We start from the raw sequence: 15,832 nt of genomic DNA, 5'->3' as shown, positions 1-15,832 counted from the left end.
CAAAAGCAAAAAAAAAAAAAAAAAGAAAAGAGAAACAAAAAGTTCCAGAGTCTGATATACACCACTGACAACTGACATTGTTTCCTCTCTAAACTCCATTGATAGGTACAGTGAAGAGTAGAATTTTTCAGTTTTAGTAATTGGGTATATTATATATTTACCAAAAATATAATTAAAAGATTATATTTATCATATAAGGTTACAGATAATGGAGAAAACAGACTATATAATACAAAAATAAAAAAAACATAAGCTTAATATAAATACAGAAGAACCCTACTGTTTACTCGGGAAACAAGCCTTCTTTTAATTTCAGTATATCATGAATCTCTATGGACAAAAATATAAACTGCTATGAAAGGAAGAGAAATACCAAGAGATTTCCTGTCTACTTCATACAGCCAGAATTCAATCATGAAACTTATTTGTAGAGTTATTGATTTCATTTGTATTTCTATTCCTTTCCTTCCAGTCGCATCAACACGGTCACTATTTTATATTATCCTTATTGTTGCAAGCAAGAGAAAGCACTAGAAGAGTCTCCAAGAAGCACAGGGGATACAAACAGACATTTACCCAACTCTAAGTTTGGAAGTTATAAATAATGTTTCCTCTTTCAGAATCATATTAGAATTATTCAAACAGGTTTCATCACAGCATTTTCATAAATGTGTACAACATACTGTGGTGGTTTGAATCAAAATGCCCCCATAGGCTCATAGATTTGAATGGCCACCAAGGAGTGGCACTGTTAGGAGGTGTGACCTCGTTAGAGTATGTGTGACTTTTGGAGGAAGTGTGTCACTGAAGATGGACTTTGATGTTTCAGAAGCTCAAACCAGGCCCAGTCTCTCTCTTCCTGTTGCCTGCCAATGGGGATGTGGAACTCTCAGCTACCTCTCCAGCACCATATCTGCCTGCATGCCACCATGCTTCTTGCCATGATGATAACGGATAAATCTCTGGAAATGTAAAACAGCCCCAATTCAATGTTTTCTTTTATAACAGTTGCCACGGTGGTGATGTCTGTTTACAGCAAAAGAACAATGACAAAAACAGAAGTTGTTACAAGGTATTGGGGTACTGCTCTGATAGGCCTGACCCTGTTTCTTGGTGGATTGTGGACTTTAGGATTTTGGAACAGGAAAGGAATCGAACACTTGGAGTAGAGCTTCATGTGCCATCCTAATAGGAACATGGAAGACAGGGGTGCTGAGAACAATGTGGATTATAATGGCTGGCTCAAGAGGTTCCCGAAACAAACACTAATAAGTGGCCTAGAGACTGTTCTTACAGTATTTGGCGGGGAGGAGGGGTGCCTTTGGCCCTTGTCCAAAAAGCAATCTGCCTGAGGCTAAATTGAAATGTTTTGGATTAATGGCATTGGCAGAGGACATTTCAGAACACAGGCTAGGATTGATAATGTTGTATAGTGCATGGTTTTTAGTGGTCAAATTTATGCAGATCTATAATTGAAAAAGAGCAAGCTGGGCAACTAAAATATAAAATGTATTGTTTAAGGGGGAAACAACACTAGGAAGTGTAATGAAATTAAGTTCAGTGCTCAAGGAGATAAAAAGTTTATAGAAAAGTCTGATCCTAAAGGGAATAAAGGAAGTGGTGAACTCAGGCCAAGACCCCACCCAGCTAAGCTTCCAACTTCTGAAAAGGAATTAAAAGCTTAGGACAGAGCATGATGGCACACAACTTTAATTCCTCAGGATTAAAGCACTCGGGAGTCTGAAGTCTGTACACTGTGGTGTACAGAGTGAGATCCAGGATAGCCAAGATTAGGCAGTGAAGGAAAAAAAAAAAAACAGAAAGCTGATGCAGATATAATCAAAAAAGCATGCTATGTTCCAGACCCAGTAAGCAGCAGAACTTGGCAGCTTCAGTCACCTGGTTCTAACTTTACAGTCAAATATGCAAGAAAAGGGTTTGATATCTCCCTTCACTGCTAAGGTAAGCGCTGAGGCCAGGCATGTGTCAGGAATGTCCCTGCATGGAGGCCCAGAGAAAACACTGGATGGAGCTATAATGGTGAAACCCTGAATTGCCATGGAGACGCCAAGATATTGTAGATGCCAGAGTTGTGAGATGTTTGACTAGCAGAGCTGCTAACAGGGAATGGAACTAGCTCAAGAAAGTGTGTAGCAGTCACCAAAACTAAAAGGAGCTGGATACCATAAGAGCGTTTTGAGCCAGGCGGAACATTCCTTTAATTCTAGAACTTGGGAAGCAGAGGAAGCCGGATCTCTGTGAGTTCAAGGTCAGCCTGGTCTAAAAGAGCTAGTTCCAGGACAGCTAGAACTGTTACACAGAGAAACCCTGTCTCAAAAAACAAAACAAAACAAAAAATTGTTTTGACGTCAGACATGGAGATGCAGAGTTTGAAGTTTGCCCAGATAGTTTTCAATCTTCATTTGGTCCAATATTTTCTCACTATGCTCCCTTTGCTCCTTTTGGAATTTGGTGCTACTGTGTTTTCTGTGTCATTGTATGTTGGAAGTATATGATCTGTTTTTCAATTTTGATATTGCAGGGGGTTACAGTTAAGAGCCTTTGGACTTTTAAACAGAGATGAGACTTATATATGGGACTTTTGAAGTAGGACTGAATGCATTTTTGCATTATGATATGGCCTCAAGCCTAAGGGGGCCAAGGAGTAGAATGTGGTTGTTTGAATAAAAATTGCCCAATAAGCTCATAAATTTGAATGCTTGGCTACCAGGGAGTGGCACTATTAGGAGGAGTGACCTTGTTGGAGTAGGTCTGGCCACACTGGAGGAAGTACGTCAGTGGGGCTTGGGCTTAGGGGTTTCAAAGGCTCAAGCTAAGCTTCCTCTCTTCCTGCTACCACCTGATCTGGACGTGGAACTCTCAGCTACCTCTCCAGCACAATGCCTGTCTATATGCTCTATGCTTTCCGCAATTATGATAACAGACTAAACCTCTGAAACTGTAAGCCAGACCGAAACAAATGTTTTCTTTTATGAGTTGCCACAGTCACAGTGTCTCTTCACAGCAATAGAACACTGACTAAAACATGTACTTTGTTTATATTAACTTCATTAGCTTCCCTGGTCCCAATAATTTCCTTCCTCTTCCAAATTTATCTCCATTTTATTTTGTTTTCTTTTTAATATAGGTTCCATACATGAGGTATTTGTGACATTTGTCATTTTTAATCTAGTTTACTTCAATTAACACTATGATCACCAGCTCTATCTGCTTCATTGTAAACAACATCTAATGTTTTCCTAGTCTTTGTTAAGCAACTGCATGCCCTAAAGACAGAACAATTTCAAACACAGTATTCCTCTTCTTCAATTTATCACTTCAGTTTTCTATACTTGTTGGCTAAACATTTACTGAAGGAGATATTAGCAAAGTTTTGAAAAATAAGGAATCTATTTTTATTATTTTACTCGACAAAAGTAGCATATTATCTATTTTTAATTGATATGAGATATTTATGTTCAAATTTAAAGGGATAAACACATGCAAATTAAGCCTTATTCCTCAAAAGAAAATGAGCATTTTATAGTTTAAACTAGGTATTTTAATAGCTGAAGCCCAGAAAAGAAACCATGATCTTACCAGTCTCTTCACTTAGTAAGCTGATGTCAAATAAGACTCAGTACTTTATCTGTAAATCATAAATCTGAAGTCCAAGAATAAAAGTAATAAAGAAATAAAAAAGAATGAGAACATATTTATTTTACAAAAAGGACTAGATACGTATATGGGAAAAGGAAAAATATATTGCTAAATATATTTATATACTTTGGTGTGTAAAACAGACCAGAAAACTTCTCTAACAAGAATAACTAATTTCCACCATCATGTTGCATGGCATTATACTCACGCTGTACTGTCTGTGAGCACTCATGTTTATGGCCCATACATTACCAGTGTCTGCTGTTTTTGTTGTTGTTCATAGAGTTGGTGACTGCACATTTTGTATAAGTCACCGGACTAACCATTATGGCAAGGTAATCTAGTCATTTGTTGTTTAAGGACTATCCATTACTCAATTAAAACATTACTGCAAAGTTGGCCATGGTGGTATGCACTTGTAATTCCGGCACTGGGGAGAAGGAGATAAGACCTTGAATTTAAGGTCAGCCTGGAATACACAGTAGGACACATTCTAAAACACTCAAAATAAACAATACAAATCAAGACCTTTTTCCTCTACTCACAAATGAAAATCACAATGAATTCTGTTATTTTATAGAATTAATATATACTAATAGTGGCGGTAACCAGAAATACCAGCACTTCAGAGGTGGAAGCACAAGAGTCAGGAGTTCAAGGTCATCCTTGGCCACGTAATAAGTTTCAGGTCAGTGAGAGCTTCATGCAACCCTATTTCAAAAGCAAATTCCTTTCAGAAAAAAAAATCCTATTCTATTCCATAATATATAATTCACGTTATCTGAGAATTACACTTTTCTTCATAGTCTTGTCATAATGTGCCAAAGTAATGCAGATAACATATATGTAGTATGGCAGGAAACATGTGTTCACCAAAGACATGCTATGGTTCCTGAAGACAACATACAGAACTTAAAGGTTTAAGCATTTGTGCTGAATTTATTCAGAACTCAAAACTTATATGCTGACAAGTTGGGCCTGAAATTCACTTATATTTTGTATTATGCACTCTGTCCTTGTATCATTTAATTTTTAGTTTAAAAAAGTAATTTCATGATAGGCAAAATTAAGAGATACTGTCATTTACAGTTATGGATTATAACCTGAGCCATTTTCTTACATGGGAAGATAACAGAAGAATTTATCTGTATTTTTAATATGATCTGGCACATTGTATTAAAGAGTGGTTATCAATACGGAACTTATTCTTTAAGTGGTAGTAAGAGAATGCTTTGCTAGACAGAAAATCAATTTCCCATCAGAAGACTAGAAATACGACGGAAGAAGCAGTAAACAGAACACTGGTGCTATAAAAGGCTAAATAATTTACAGTGAAAGGTTGGACATTTTGAGATTTTTTTTCTAATTCTGAAAAAAATGGGATAAGGGTTAGCAAAGCATACATTTTTGCGTCATTAGAAATGACAGTGACATTTGGTAGATGAAACAGAAAGTGTAATAAAGTACCTAACTCAAAAAAGAAGTATACAGAAGTCTTCTACAAGGAGCTTTCAACTACAAAGCTATGTGTGTTGTGGATGTTTAGTTAGATTTGAGGTTATTGCAGCTGAGAGCAAGAATTTCTAAAGTCACATTAATTTGTAAATAATTTCTAGGGTCTAAGGACAAAGGTGAGAAATAATACATTGATGTGGGTAAAATAAAAGGATATGAAATCTCATGTTCATTCTTCTAGTCATTGAATACATTGTATTTATTGCATACAACCTATTTTACTTAGATTTTGATGCTGTGGTAAAACAGCAAAAGGAATACAGAATTCTTTGGTTCATAGTTTCAGAGGTTTTAGTCCAAGATTGCTGATTTTATCACTTCGAGGCTATGAATGGATATGTCCGCAAATATACTAAAAAATTAATATGTTCATAAATATACTAAAAAAGATGACAAATTCATGAATTGTCAAGGGTGCATAATATGGCATATTAATTATATCTCAATATAGCTACTAATGAGAGTGAAAGATATCTGCATGATTAATCCAGAATATGAAGGATAATTACTCTAAGCACAGAGATGAAAGGCAATGAAGGGAAGGAGCAGGGAGAAGTGCACATGTTTACACAGGTGCTTTACTCTAGCTGTCACTCTACTTGGGTGCAAGCAAGTAAACCTTCTGGAAAGGCCTGCAGAGGAATGGACAAGCAGGGAGTGGTCACCAATGAGTTCCTGAGAACATTAAAAAACTTCCCTTCTGTAAGAAGTTACCACAACATTTGTAGCTTCTGACAAATGGACCACATACTTTTCTAAGACCTGAGAGAACAACCAGTGAGTTAGTGCTACCTCAGGGACTTATCAGTGGACTTAACAATATACGAGAGAGACAAATGGCATACTCTCCTCTTTGAGGATGCCAGCACCCACTGAATAAAATGTACATCAAAATAATATCACAATAAAAAAAAGAATTCCACAATGTGTGGGAAGTCCTAAATGAATATGTATTGTTGACATGGGTGTGGCCATGCCAAGAGCCCAAAGCCTCTGACCCATGGGAAAATAGGCTTTCCCCCAAGGATACGGCTCAGAGGGATGGCAAAGTTTTCCTCCAGTCCACATGATAATGTTGATGGCATGTGCAGAACATGTTCATCATAGCTTCCTCTGCCTAGACATTTACATCCTGAAGACCACACCCCTACAGAGACTGCTCCTACTCAGATTAGCTAAACCTGAATCCTTGATGCAGTCATATGCCCTGCCTCCTTGTTTGTCTGTCTGGAACAACACTGACTCTTTATCCAGCAGTATGCAATAATCTGCCTCTCTGTTCAATGGTATATAATAAATATGCGGAAGCTTCTCCACAGGAGTTCAGACTACCCAATAACAGCTTTACTTATGTCCGTGTTTGTCTTTTATCATTCCCTTGCTGCCCGAGGCAGGTCTGTTCCTGGAGTTATACTGGATGTGGTGCTACAGCATTGAGATACACAGAATATGAATATATTAGAGTTTGCTTATGTCGGTCACAGAAAGGCAATTTGTGTGTGTAGTCTCTCCCTGTAGCATATTTGTATGTGCCCAAGTGTGCAGGTGTGCTCTGCTGTGCAGACATGTGTGCAGGCCAGAGGTTGGTGTTGAAATGTCTTGAGTTGTTTCTCCATTTTCTATTTTAAGATGTGGTCTCTTACAGAACCGAGATCTTGCCATTTAGGCTAGACTGACTGGCAAGTGAGTCCAAAGGATCTGGCTGTCTGCTTCCTCCACCATATGTGTGCCACTACATTCAGTGTTTATGTGATGGCCAAGGATCTGCACTTGTATCCTCATCCTTGCTCAGCCAGTATTGACCCATTAAAGTACATGGGTAAAGCTCTGTCCAGCTGCAATAAAAGTAATTTTTAAAAATAGTAAAAATATACGATATAGAAAAACAGAAAATTACTTATTTTCTAAGATATTTCTCTTTAATGCCTTCAATATCTGGAGTATGTTACTCAATTCCTTGGACAATTTTTCAGTTTCACCATAGGAAGTCTACCTTTCTCTCACCTCTTATAGAAAAAAAGTCTTCATCCTACGTCCATGAAAAAAGAATAAAGCGGAGCAGACTGGCAAACAGCTCATAACAACTCCTGAGGGAATCTAGCTTAGAGAATACAAAGAAGCAATTCAGACTACCACCTTACAAGCATCCTGTTGCGAACAGGAAGGACACTATGAGCTAGCCTCCATCAGTTCCAGCTATGAGCTAGCCTCCAGCACTTCCAGCTATGAGCTAGCCTCCAGCACTTCCAGCTATGAGCTAGCCTCCAGCAGTTCCCGCTATGAGCTAGCCTCCAGCAGTTCCAGCTATGAGCTAGCCTCCAGCAGTTCCAGCTATGAGCTAGCCTCCAGCAGTTCCAGCTATGAGCTAGCCTCCATCAGTTCCAGCTATGAGCTAGTCTCCAGCAGTTCCAGCTATGAGCTAGCCTCCAGCAGTTTCAGATGGCAGCTCCTAACCTGCTAACCGGCACCTGCTTTATGGCATCACACAATCCCGTTTGTCTTCTGAAAGTGAACAGTACACTAGGATAGTTCACATATATTCCAAGTATTAATAACTGATAACATATACAATGTAATCTTTGCACTTAATGCTCCGTGCTAATATACAAGTATGTGTACATACAACATATACATGTGTGTACACATGAACATGGAAGTTATTCATCAATAGCTTTTATTTTTTCTGTTGAGCTTTTTTATTAATTTTATTGATTTTTCTTGAGCTCTACATTTCTCTCTGCTCTCCACCCTGCCTTTCCCCTCCCCTTCAGCCCTCTCCCAAGGTCCCCATGCTCCCAATTTACTCAGGAGATCTTCATCAATAGCTTTTAAATGGCCACTTAAATTTTAATAATGTTGCATCAAAATGTTCATAAATAGATCTAGGGGGACTAGATAATGTCTCCAAACTCGTATTTATAGAGATTAATCATCTCACAGCTTATACTGATGCCAAGAAGCTAACAGGAGACAATTTAACCTGTGAGGAGAGGCTAACTGTAGCAAGTAGGATAAATCTAGAAGCTGGGAGATAAATGAGGATAATTTTATCATGTGCACATAACTGACATGGATTTTTTTTCAACAATGAAATAACATCTTAGAAACTTGTGTGGAACTGATGACTAACCTCACACCTGTCAGAATCAATGAGTCATTCCCTCTGAATCAGAAAGCAAAGAGAAAAACAAATGACTCCTGCTACTAAAAGGACCTTCTGTCTTAAAGCATGATTAGTTTGAGCACAATATTACAGTTAATGTTTACTTAACTGTTTCAATCACATGAGTTCTGATTTATACCTTTTAGAGCATGAACTTGGATCCATTTTTCTCATTAAGTTCACAAAACTATGATCACCAAACTCATGTCTGAGAAAAACTAGACATAATTTTCAGTTCTTTTGGCACATTCTGTTTTTCCCCCTCATCTACAAGTGTGGCACAGATATTAGGAACATCAGAATGATATACAGAAAATATAAACTTAATATCTCTTTGCAAAATCTCTTCCTGGAGTATCTTCACATAATCACTGCTGCTTAGATCATTTTCTTCTTAATGAGAACCACAGCGAGTTCACGACCAGTCTTTCTAGGATAATACAGCAGCTACCATGGTTAAATTCGGACACATATTTGGTTCAAACATTTGTGATATTCACAACTAGAAATACAATACAAACAACTTCCAATTATGTGGGAAAATAAGAGGCTAAAGGATGCTAGAATGGCAACATACTTCTTAAAACACAGCATTGCCAGGAGGGTTGTCAGCATCCAGGCACACCGTGGCCCTGCCCCTTGGGAACGGGGCCCAGTGCTTCACACCTCTGCGCATGGCAAGCAGTACCCTGACTTTACACAGGTGCAAAGGTCCCCTTAAAAAACAAGCTCTGCCCACCGCCCCCCACTGTCTCTTCCCACTGCTCTTCTGAAGAGGCAAGCAGGTCTTTGCCTCTCTCTGTCTCTCTCCCTCTGTCTCTTCCCTACCCTTTACCTTCTCTCAAGAAACTCCACACTCAAACTCTGTCTGCATGGCGTATTTGTCTTTTACCTGTTTGGGGATCCACTAGAGGCCCCACCTGGTGCCATTTTATAACAAGGGCTATGACAAAGCCACAAGCCTTTCAGCTATAAGAGAAAGATTCTGCGTACAAGAGTAACCTGATCCAGCCTGTCAGAAGCATCGTTCAAGATGCGTGTGAGAACAGACTGAACAGAGTCAGACTGGCTGAGGCAAGAGAGGTTGTATTTTAGATCTGCAGAGTCAAGAAGACTTACTGTCAGATTACTTGTGGGGCTTAAAGGCAGGGAAAACTCCAAAATAGCCTTTAGGCGTATTGCCTGAAGAAATGGAGGCACAAAAGTTGCCATTTCTGACATGGGGAAGAATATCAAAGGAACGGATTTTAAGAGAGTGTCAGGAATTGATCACAGTAGTGTTAAGTCTGGTATGCTTACCAACCTTCCTAGAGAGATGTCACAAAAAACAGACACAGGAGCCCGAAACTCAAAGTGAAGATAAGAGCCAGAGATGTCAATCTGACAGTCACTGACATACTGGACAGAACCTCAGTGACAAGACAAACTAAGAACTGCATGACAGAAAAAAATGGCCAGTAAACATGAGCTCACTAAGTAAGTCCAGTCCACAGAAAAGTTTAAGCATTTAAGAGATGAGAAAGATAAAGTTAAAAAAAAGATATAAAGACATATTTGCCATAAATTCAGGAGGAAAACTGAACAGATACATTTTCCAGAAGACAAGTCAAGTAAATATGTTTCAAAAGAAGAAAGGGCAGCAGAGTGTGTGTCAGGGGGAGGGGGGGAGTACTGGAAGGTGGAGAAGGGAGAGGGCAGGGTTTCCTGAGTCAAATAATGCTATTGCTAGGTCAAAATAGGAGGATCACACTGAGGTTGACACCGAGATGGAGTGCTAGGGAGAAAGCGTGATGATCAGCTCACAGCTGCATTCAGCGGAAAAGAGCATATGGTAAAGAAAATGAAGGATGGAAATGGGATTTCAAATGTACGAATGGGAGAGTTCGGGCTTGGGAAATATCTCAGTCAGTAAAGTGCTTGCCTTGCAAGCCCAAAGACCTAAGAGCAATCTGCAGAATCCACATCAAAAAGCTAGGCACGGTGGAAGGCTTGTAATTCCAGCATCTAGAAGGCAAAGTCAGTGGGATGCCTGGAGCTTTTAGGCCATACAGTGTAAGCTACTTGGCAAGTTCCAAGCCATTGAGGCCCTGCCCCTCACCCCTCCCATGGAAACATATACAGGGACACACACACACGTTTAGATAGACAGATAGACAGATAGACAGATAGACAGATAGACAGATAGACAGATAGACAGATAGACAGATAGACAGATAGACAGATAGACAGATAGACAGATAGATAGATAGATAGATAGATAGATAGGCAGGCAGGCAGGCAGGCAGGCAGGCAGACAGACAGGTAGATAGACAAACATATAAGCAGTATTCCTTTTGGCTTATGGAAGTGTAGGCTTTAAAAAAGAAAAAAACACCCAAGTTCTGCCACTGTGACAACATGGGTCAACCTCTGGGACTTTATGCTTAGTAAAGTAAGCCAGGCAAGGAAAGACAGATACTGCCTGACCTCATTTATTTGTACAATTTAAAACTTTTGAACTCTTAGATGCAAACTGGTGAATAATGGTTATAGGGGGTTAAAGGACAAGGGTCAAAAGATACAAAATTTCAGTTGTAGCAAAACTCAAGACATCTGTTTGTGGCCTGAAAATCAGTAGCAGAGGTGTGTCCCTGGAAACCATGGCCACTACAGCTTACATCTCTCTACGTCCCATCCTCCAATTCCAATGCCCCGATCTTATCTCCAGCTTGGTAGCAGATCAACTGCTGCACTCTCTCCACCCTCTCTGCCCTGTTCCAAAGGGATTAAACAGACCATCTTCTTTTGTCCCACAAATATTTCTGTTCTGCAAATTTGTCTCACCTGCCAACACTCAGGGCAGTCTCTCCCTGGAAACCTGCCGGCCATGCAGACCAGGGAATCACACTGGCAATCTTCTCTCTCACACCTATCGTCAATTCTAATTTCCCCTTATCACTGTCACCCCTAGCCCTGCAGCAGAGCACCTGTGGTGTCCTGCATTGCCAGCCCTGCAGCAGAGCACCCACAGTGTCCTGCATTGCCAGCCCTGCAGCAGAGCACCCACGGTGTCCTGCATTGCCAGCCCTGCAGCTGTGTACCTGCGGTGTGGTGTCCTGCACTGCCAGCCCTGCAGCTGTGCACCTGCGGTGTGGTGTCCTGCACTGCCAGCCCTGCAGCTGTGCACCTGCGGTGTGGTGTCCTGCATTGCCAGCCCTGCAGCTGTGCATTTGCGGTGTGGTGTCCTGCATTGCCAGCCCTGCAGCTGTGCATTTGCGGTGTGGTGTCCTGCATTGCCAGCCCTGCAGGAGAGCACCCACGGTGTCCTGCATTGCCAGACCTGCAGCCGACCACCTGTAGTGTCCTGCATTGCCAGCCCTGCAGCAGAGCACCTGTGGTGTTCTGCATTGCCTCTCTCCCTTCACTCCCTGTGGACTCTACAGTCCCGGCAGTCCCAATGTTTTCCCATTCTATAGACCCTTTTAGCACTCTGCCTTCTAGCCAACCCCCATTACTGCTAGTTAGCTTGTAATACCTAGAACTGAGAGGGGGTGAGAGAAAACTCTTAAAACACTTTTAATGGAAATGTAAACTGGTACAAACACTATAGAAATCACTATGGAGGTGCCTCTAAATGCTACAAACATAGCTACCATATGATCCAGCTATACCATTTCTGAGTATATACCTACAAGAATCTAAGTCCGCATATTACTGACTTAGATACTGTATACCCATTTTTACCAGAGAAACATTCACAGAAGCCAAGACAGAGAACATACATACCCACCAATAGAGAATATATACACAATGGAGTTTTACTTAACCACAAGGAGAAACAAAACTAGGTCATTTACCTAGAAGAGGAGACCATCATGGTAAGTGAAATATACCAGACAAAGAAAGCAAGTATCTCATTTTATCTTATATGTAGAATTTAGCTTTTTTTAAAAAAGACAAGAACGTACAGAGAAAGCTACTTGGAAGAGGAAGGAGACCAGAATGGAAGAGAAAGCAAGGGGAGGGATGAAAACTATCACAGCCCATAATAGGTATTTATGACTATGTCCTAATGAAAGTGATTATGTTGTTCAATTAATACAAATTTATAAAACCTGTGGCAATTATAGGAGCATACTGATGAAGGCTGGAGAATGAATTTCATCCAACTATGCTGTAGATGTTGAAGGTATCCTCCCACAAAATAGAATATATTCACACATATGTGTGATAGGGTCCTCCCGAAAACTACGGTCCTCCCGAAAAATAGAATATATTCACACATATGTGTATTGTGTGTATATTTATCTTTCCTTGTCTGGCTTATTTTACTCAACATCACACACACACACAATTTATCATAAGAATTGTTTCAGGAAATTATGTATGCCCTGTAGGTTCACAGGATATAGATCTTAAAAGGAGAGAAAAGGAAGAACTGTGCAGAGCACTCTCACTGAGGGGAAGCAAGGAGGACGTGCAAACTGGCTTCTGCAAATGAGAGAAGGCAGTTCCTTCACAGTCCTGACTGGAGGCCTGAACGGGCACACGGGCAGTCAAAGGAGCTGATAGGCAATAGTACCACATAGATGCTCTCTATCATTTCTATTACAGAAAAGGAAGAAGGGTGGTGATTATCTGAAGAAGGACGGCAAATGGAAAGGTTCAAGGAGAGAAGAGTTTTTAGAACACTCTTCTAAAGGAAGAGAAAAGTAAGCCAACCTGGAAACACCCCACCACAGCCCGGCACCTTCGGGACAGAACAGGAATCCATCGTTGCTCTTGTATCAATCACTTCTGAACACAGTAGACACACTTCCATGAGGACGGATTCCTAGGAACTGATGGATGCTGTCCTCCTCTTTAATGGTTGCTGCCTGTTAAGTTACAGCTATGCTACTCAGCAACTGCAACTCTGCCATTATCAACTGCTGCTAGGCCGCAAGAGCCGCAGCCTGTGGAAACTCTGTTCCCTCAGGCACCAACTCTTTCAAAGCTACTAAAAGAATTTATCCAGATTTCTGTACCACTAGAGAACTCAAGATTTAATGGTTAAGGTAGAATCCTGCTACCCAGAGAGGCTGAATAGCAAGCAGCTCGGGCATCTCACCTCCTTGTATCTCCCAAGAAGGCCTTGTGAGGTTTTTCCCCCCTCCTTATAAACCCTTCTCCACCTGGCCCCTCCCTACAACTTCCTGTCAGCTAGTCACTGCCTCAGCCTCTGGATAGCAGGTGAATTTTATTTAATCAAACACTTCTTTGCATCATGAAACAAATGTTCCAGAGCACAAAGAAAAGTAATACATCTTAAAATAATATTCTACAACAGAAGGATATTTTTATGCTTGGGAAATATCGATTCATAATACAATTTCTATTTTCATTTCCCTTGTTCAGGTTACCAAAATATTTTGAAGAAACAAATTAATAAAGTGGAAATCAGCTAATAAAACTGACAATGACTATGTTACTCAGAAACATAGCAAAGAAATGCTTTCTCCAATGAAACTTAGCAAAGGAGACAGTGTTAAACATGTCAAGGAAAACTGACCAAGAAATGGTTGAGATACTGAAAAAAATACGGGTATTGTTGCATTATTTATAAGTGATGTCATTTATAATTCCCAGGTAAGCTCCTTGCACTCAGTACTCATGAAACATACATTAGGGAAACAAGCAAGCAGGGTAACAAATGTTGAAACCTAAAAGATGAAAGATAGAGTATAAACAGTCTGATGGAAAGACTTGGAGCTGAGTAGGAAGATGAGAGCAAACACTTGAAAATGGTCTGGGTTCACTGCAGGATGGGAGTAAGTATGAAAACATCCAAAGGGCACCCCTGAAAAAACCTCTTCCTGAAAAAGATATAATACTACTCCCAAGTCTCTGAGAAAGTGATAGATTTTGTCATGCAGGAATGGAACACCAAAGCCCAAATTTTAAAGTGCACTAAGTGACTGTGAAATCAATCTCTTACACATGATTTCTGTCCAATGTAAGCTCGACAGGATTATAAAGAATGGGATGGTGATGTGAGAATTGACTTCTAAACTTTATGAAAAGTCTGACAGTGGACCCTCACAATCATGTAGGAATTCCTTGGCCTGGGAACTCTTAGCATAGCCCCTGGCAGTGTGTGACGTGATCCTACATTGAACTTGGCTCCTCCATAGGAGTCTCCCCTCCTCTCTCTGCTGATTTCACCTTCACAACGCACACACAGCTCAAACTCCCAGTTCCTTGCATTGAACTTATTTCTTTCAGTTTTCCTGATGGCCCCTCTTCCAAAACTGTTGACCTATTGCTCAGAAGATGATGACGAAAGCCACACTGCTCTTTCTACACAAGATGTTGTTTGGTAAGGTAGTTGGCTTATATACTACCCTAGCAAGCTAATTTGTCTATTTTACTCATGTCACACTGGATAACTAAACAACTATCTATTCAAAGGTGGATAAAATACTTCCCAGTAAAACTCAGATCTTAAGTCCACAGGGTTTATATAACACAGCAGTCGTTTAAAAAATACCTTAGTGAATAAAGAAAATTTCTACATGGGTAGAATTTAACTAGTCAGGAGCTACTGATTCAGTTTTCTACAAAAACAAGTTTGAAAGATGTATTTATTTTATATGTATGAGTATTTTGCCTTCATGTACCACATGTGTGTCAAATGCCCTGGAAGCCACAAGTGGGAGCCAGAGACCATAGACCTGAAGTTACAGATGGTTGTGAACCACCCTGTGGGTGCTGGAAAGTGAACGGGTCCTCTGCAAGACCAAGAAATGCTCTTAACTTCTGAGCCATCACTGCAATCACTACTTATTCAGGCTCAAATAAAACATCTATTTTATTTTAGTGAACAGACTTATAAGACCTTTACTCCAAGTAATACTTGTTTGCCATCATACAGATACTAATTAAACAAACAGGAGGGAACCTACACACTAAGAGGAAATGGGCAGAATGTTGTCCTCCACACATGCTGATTGAAAATCTACACTTACTCTCCTTGCAGTCTACTTCTGAAATTATAAAGAGAACACTGGAGTACCATTTGGTAGAAAAGACTTACCTTGCCTCATATCAGCACTTGGAGGAACTGCTGACAAATAGCAGTGTGGCAATGGATACGATGAGAACATTGGCCAAGGATATGGGTCATCCCCCTACAAACACAACAACACAGGAAACTTCAGGAGGAGGGTTAAGATACTGAACTTCCATACTTTCTGGAATATTGTTCATTTAAATTGACATTTTTGTTCATACTTTTTGGTCCAATTATCAAGTTATTTGCTACTATAATCCACTATTCCTAAAAGGCAATAAGCAAATGTAATAAAAATTTTAAACAAGTTGGACTACGATAACTTACTCTTGTGATTTGAACTGATAATGATGGATTTACTTTTTTTCATGAAAGGGAAAATATAATCTTCAAAAGGCATTTCCCCACCCCCAAACTATTTTTCTTCTGCCAATCATATCTAGCTCCTCTTTTCCAGGGTGGCA

General features: G+C 40.0%; 1 protein-coding gene across 1 annotated transcript in view; it reads right to left on the bottom strand.

Annotated features, from left to right (window-relative positions):
- Tbc1d32 (TBC1 domain family member 32) overlaps window positions 1–15,832 on the bottom strand; it is a 284,344-nt gene that overhangs the window by 61,917 nt on the left and 206,595 nt on the right. Inside the window, exon 27 of the mRNA XM_041653588.1 lies at window positions 15,393–15,486. Coding sequence (XP_041509522.1) covers window positions 15,393–15,486 — 94 coding nt within the window. The remainder of the gene's footprint in view (window positions 1–15,392; window positions 15,487–15,832) is intronic.

Source organism: Microtus oregoni, unplaced genomic scaffold (genome assembly GCF_018167655.1).
Source record: "Microtus oregoni isolate MIOR12 unplaced genomic scaffold, Mior012 000006F_ref0000085, whole genome shotgun sequence".
NCBI lineage: Eukaryota > Metazoa > Chordata > Mammalia > Rodentia > Cricetidae > Microtus > Microtus oregoni.
This window is presented reverse-complemented; position numbering and strand designations above follow the sequence as displayed.